The 6000-nt window shown below is 32.4% G+C and overlaps 1 protein-coding gene across 1 annotated transcript; it reads right to left on the reverse strand.

Annotated features, from left to right (window-relative positions):
* On the reverse strand, positions 1349–2680 carry LOC109334074 (probable BOI-related E3 ubiquitin-protein ligase 3). The gene is made up of 2 exons (XM_019569650.1): positions 2282–2680; positions 1349–2174 (listed from the first exon to the last, which is right to left on the reverse strand). Exons 1-2 carry the CDS (start codon positions 2591–2593, stop codon positions 1572–1574), a joined length of 915 nt encoding a protein of 304 aa, XP_019425195.1. The 5' UTR covers positions 2594–2680; the 3' UTR covers positions 1349–1571.

Genomic DNA, 6000 nt, shown 5'->3' on the forward strand with positions numbered 1-6000 from the left:
TTTTTTGAGACAGTGTGGAAGGTGGTGGTGGTTTTAATTATTTTATAACCATTTTTAGGTTAACCAAATAACATTAATGTCCTTTGCATACACTTCAATCCATAAGTGTTATTGAATTTTCTTCTTATCACCAAATTGATTTTTAATTATTCATAGAGTGAATGATACTCTTAGTAATACAAAAAAAAAGAAGGTTACCATTTTTTATTACCCTTCAATTTAATGAAAAAACTGTTTATAGAATCCTATTTATTTTATTTCCAAATCTAAGACATGTTTTTTTTATAGGCGAAAAATTCAATAATCAAGTACAAGGGGTGCCAACCCAAATATAAAGAAAAACGAACACAATCAAACAACACTGTTGATATGGGATATACAAGACCTAGGGTCTATGCACCACTCTACAAAGTCATAAACAAAAGGACCATTTGTGGAATAAAACCAAGTCCAAGATCGAATCTGAATCAAATTCATCACCTCGGTAAAGCTAACCTCTTTAGCTGAGAAGATTACATCATTTCTCATGAACCAAATCGACCACACCATAGCAAACCAAAGCATTCTCCAACAATTTATACCTTTTGGTACTCTATAAAAAGAATCATGCATCACCAACAGATTTGAAATAGAATTAAGTAGAAGAATTGGAATTTGTAACCAAGAGTAAAATCTTTTCCACACTGAAGATGTAAATGAACAAGCTAGAAGGAGATGATCAATTGACTCTACGTGCTCCAAGCAAAACACACAATTCAACTCTAGCCCATCCATAATATGCCTTCTTTGAAGCTCCTCCTAAGTAGCCAAGCTCCCTTTCATCGTTTTCCAAACAAAGCAGCACACCTTCATCAGAGCACAATTAATTCAACACCTATTAAGAAGATCGTCCCTAGCAGATGTGCCAGACTTTAATTGCGTCATGGATGTTGATTTGACTATATAAACCCCAGAAGCATTTAGGCCCCACCTCCATCTATTAGAAATACCTCGCATACAACTGTGATGGATTATCAACTCGTATAACTGATTGGCTGAGTCTTCCTCCCAAGAAAACATATGTCTTCTCCAAGAGATGTGCCAACTCCAAGACTCATTGATCCAAACACCATAATCCGCTACTAAAGCTTGTCCATTCTCTGCAAGTAAAAAAAGTCTTGGAAACATGTATTTCAAGCATTAATTGCTGAACCAAGTATCATGTCAAAATAATGTCGAACCACCATCACCAATTTCCTTCCACACATGAGAGTCCAACCACCCAGCATTGTCACAATTCAACGAACCGATCTTACCCAAATCCCTCCACCACCTCGAGGCCAAATCTGATTTATGGATCATACTTTGAATCCACCACTCTAACCCACGACGACTCTGGCCCAACCAATCTTCTCCACTTCCACTTCCCTAATAATGCCTCATTAAACTTTGTTAAGTCTTTAACTCCCAACCCACCTTACTTCTTCAGGTTACAGACCTCTAACCATTTCACCCAATGGATGCCTCTATTACCTCTTTTATTTCCGCATGGGAACTTCCTTTGAAGGGTAGCAAAGGCTATGAATAACCTTCTAAGACATGTTAATATGGACACTTGCGGTGTTGAAAGATTTACAAATAGGACAAATGTGGATATTAGAACCACAAATAGTACACAAACACAAATGCCTGCATGGTAATATCACCACACATGACTCTTCTTTCCCACACTTTCTACACAATCTCCTACTATCACTATTTCCAATACTATTATTATCACCACCACCTTCCTTATCCTTCACTCCTGCGCACCCTATTATCCTACGCCACACACCATCTTTGTCTTTTTCTTTGTTTTTCACACCGTCCGTGCTGCCACAACATGAACTGGCCGGCACGGTTGCTCCGGCGTGGTTTATGGTGGCTCCGCCATTAGCGTGGGTAAGGACTTGCTCGAGTATGTTTCGAAGAGCATTGGCTGTGGCTTCATTGGATTGTGCTAAATTGCGCCATGTTTTATTCTCCATGCAAAGAGACTTTACCTTCTCTTCTAAACCATAATTTAGGTTTCCAATTTTCTCTATCTCGTTTTCTTTTGCTTTCACTCTCTTCATTACACTAACTTCAATTGTTTCCATAATCTTCCTTGTCTCTCTCTTTCTCTTTTCCACTACCTCCATCTTTAGCTTTTCAATCTGCCCAATAAAATATAATCACCAAAGATATCATAAAAAAATCATCTTTGTAAAAACGAGGCAACAAAATCACTCTACCATTTGTGATATTCATTGATAAAACTTACTTGCTCAGAAATGATATTGTTGATATTGAGTTGTTGTTGTTGTTGTTTCTGTAAGTGGAGTGAAAGGTCTTCACCAAGGAACGAGAAAGAATCACAATTATGAACATTGTAGGTGAGGCTGCTATCAGAATTCATGGCTGTTTTCTGAGGGAAAGAATCAGCGGCGATGAAAGTGTTGCACGGTGGCCGGAAAATATTATCGGCAGTAGTGGTGGCAGATAATGGCAGTAATGAATCGTAACCCATTTGGTGACTATTGTAGAGATTGATATTATCAACAGGATTCATCATTTCTCTGAAAAGATTCATCATTCATCATATCAGAAAACCACTTAACTTAGAAAAATAGTGTAAGATATGAAACAATGCATGATGAAAGGGTATTAGTATTGAATAGAGGATGAGCTTTATGAAGATATCAGATTTGTCATGTGGTGCGCATTTTCTTCTTACTTTTTGAATGCCAAAGATTTCTTCCCTTGAAATTGTCTTAGAAAATCTCTATTTCTAGTGAAGATAATATCTATAATATATATATATATATATATATATTCTATGTATCTCATATTTTGTCAATATATCCACCTATTCATAGCAATTTTCAAATCGTGGATAGACATGGATATGTTGAATGAGTGAATCCATTATTGGTTTTTTAGATAGCCTCCACATCATGGTTGCATATACTAAGATATTATCATTTTCCCATGCATGAGTTTCTATATACACATGAATTATTTAGTACCAATGATTTTGTATCCATATTCAGAATGGATTTTCAAATATTTATATTAAATCTTTTTTAAGTAAATCAACAAGTATTTAATAAAGTCTAGCACATTTATAGGCTAAAGCCTATGGAGTATTTTCTAATTGCTAATGCAAGTTGCAAAATGGAACTCTAACTAACCCAATATATGGTATTAGCTTCTTACCTCCATTTCTATCTTCAATGGGATACTTTATATAATAATAATATTAATAATATTTATATATACATCCCAACATTTACGTATAAACTATGATTATGCAGTCAAAGGTAAGATTGATTTAGTAATACTAGTAGTGGAGGATGTATATGAAGTAACGTGTATTATCACATCACGATTTTGTTGCATATATGGAGGGCTATCTTTTCATGTGATTTGAAAACTATATAGCTTTATTTTTTCCGTAAATTAGTATGACCATATATGCATTAAATAAGACTGAAAATGTGAGCATATTCAAATCAAACATGATTAATTATCCAAAGAATTTGAGGTTAATCAATTGCTAAGCTTATGAAATTTACTTAAAATGGTGACAAGTTAGACAAATAATGTGAGCAAATTATTAAAGAAGGGATATGACTCACAATTTAGTAACGACATATAATTTTGTTAAAGATTAATTATCAACAATATCATTCTCTTATATGAGAAAATCCTTAACAATTAAATCAATCTCATTCTATTTTCATAAATGCAATATATACCCCAACCACATTGGCCCCACTCTATATTAACCACTTATAAAAAATGAAAAAGTGAGCAAAAGTTAAGGAGAAAAAGAAGGGTCAAGAAATAACTACATTTTGATTAATTACTTTAGTGGAGGATGTATATTAAGGGATCATGTGTCTTTGTGTTTGCCCCTTTTTTAAGGGTAGAACTTTGCATCTTGACTTGAGAAAATAGTTTCTTTAAATAGATATTTTTCTCTTTTCCTCATTTAACCTAAAGTTTTTGTTATTCTACTTGTGTTTTTGGGAATCTCTTTCATCAACTCCACAATACAAGCATATAAAACCAATATTTGAACATGTCAAGCCTCAATCTCTCACTTTTTCTCTCTCAATCAGTGTGTGAGAGATAAGGAAAAAATAAAAGTTGATAATTTAATGAAGGAGGATCTTTTGCATGACAAAGTGGAACTGAAAGAACACTTTATTTTTTCTTTTTCTTTATGTTTGCAAAGTTTCACTAGTGGTATTATTTTTAATTTTTACCTATGTGTCGCGCCCCAATTTTCGGCTGCACGACCTCATTAGAGTCGCCACCACACTTTTTTTTAGTCAAAAAATGTTGAAAAATCTTTTGGCTCAATCATATTGGGCCTTGGACTTTGATATCCAGGTTCGAGAGTCGATTACACACTAGGGAAGGTATTAGCACCCTAGTTGTCCGTTCAAACGGTACCCTATTATATTGCATGGATTATTAATTGTGTTATTATTATTTTATTTAATTGTGTTATTATTATTTTATTTAATTGTGTTATTATTATTTTATTTAATTGTGTTATTATTATTTTATTTAATTGTGTTATTATTATTTTATTTAATTGTGTGATTAATTAATTAATTATTATGAATAAAAAATTGTTTTTATTATTGTGTCTGACAAGAATGACCCCGGTCCTACGTATCCCTATTAAGGGAATCAAGGCTTACTTACATAGTTCTTTAGGTAGAAAAAATTTATTTGTTGAGTTGATTATATTTCTTAAAAAAAATTAAAGTTTAAACTATTATTTTTTAAAATGAGTAAAGTATAGCTCTTATATCCAATACCGCATCTCATATTAAAACTTAGTTAAGAAATTACATTTTTTTTATATTAAAAAAAGACCGTTTTTTAGTATGAGCGAAACATAGCCCTTACGTCCAATACTGCGTCTCATATATTAAAATTGTGGAAATGTGGTTTCAATATTTTTTACAAATACAATAATTATATGACATATCATTATCAAATTTATTACACATGTAGATGAAACAGAGTAGAGGTGATGAACACTAAAAATAGATAGATGTAAGAAATTGGACTTACCTGGACACATGAATCAACATCTTTTAATTGAGAATAAAGACCAACAATCAGATAGAATGTTTAGACCAACTCAACACGTCCATGTATGCATTGGGCCTGTGTGATTCCCATGACTCAACAATTATTTCCAAGACTCGATGACAGTATATGAATTTTGGCATTGTTATGTTAGATGATGATTATTGTTTTTGGTGGTGTGATTTTTGGTGGGATGATTTTGGATTGTTGTATGAAAGGTAACGTTGAGAGTAAAAAATGATTGATGAATGAATTTGTTTGATTGTTGTGTATAGGAGATTTTGATGTTGGTATGGATGAGAGATTTTGTGGTTGTTGTGGATGAGAGATTTTGTGTATGGAAGATGATGTTTAGGGGATTGTGGATCCGTTAGGAAAGAAAAAATGGTATGAGCATTTTTGGCTTTTTCTCCCCTTTCTCTTAAGGGGAAGACCCCATCTATTTATAGCAAAAATCATATGAACATCAATTAATTCCTAGGAGAACATTAAGGGATTTTTTTTTCTAATTCCCAATCTGATTTTTATCACACTTAAATGCAAGTTTTAATAGCCAAATTTTCATACTCAATCAATGTATTTAATTCCAGCACATGGCCAAATTGCAAAAAAAAATCAATCAACACCCAAATCTTTCAAAATTCAAATCTACGAAAATATTTATATATCATTTATCTCTTTATTTGCTGAAAATAATTTTCTTTGGAATAATTGAAATAAAATTCATTAAGTGCTAATGAATTCATTTATTTGATTTATTACCCATTTTTCTAACAAAAATCAATTCATGGAATCTAATCGGATTCACATAAAATATATATTTGAGTTGATGAAATTTGTATCAAAAATACTTATTGAAAATTTGGTTTTTTTTTTTTTTTTTTGAAG

The sequence above is a fragment of the Lupinus angustifolius genome, chromosome LG19, assembly GCF_001865875.1.
Source record: "Lupinus angustifolius cultivar Tanjil chromosome LG19, LupAngTanjil_v1.0, whole genome shotgun sequence".
Taxonomy (NCBI): Eukaryota; Viridiplantae; Streptophyta; class Magnoliopsida; order Fabales; family Fabaceae; genus Lupinus; species Lupinus angustifolius.

Excerpts from the sequence above, each read along its gene's own strand:
- LOC109334074 (XM_019569650.1), bottom strand. The coding sequence starts at position 2,593 with ATGATGAATCTTTTCAGAGAAATGATGAATCCTGTTGATAATATCAAT. Across the intron at positions 2,175-2,281 it reads ACAATATCATTTCTGAGCAA|ATTGAAAAGCTAAAGATGGA; the intron begins GTAAGTTTTATC and ends TTTATTGGGCAG.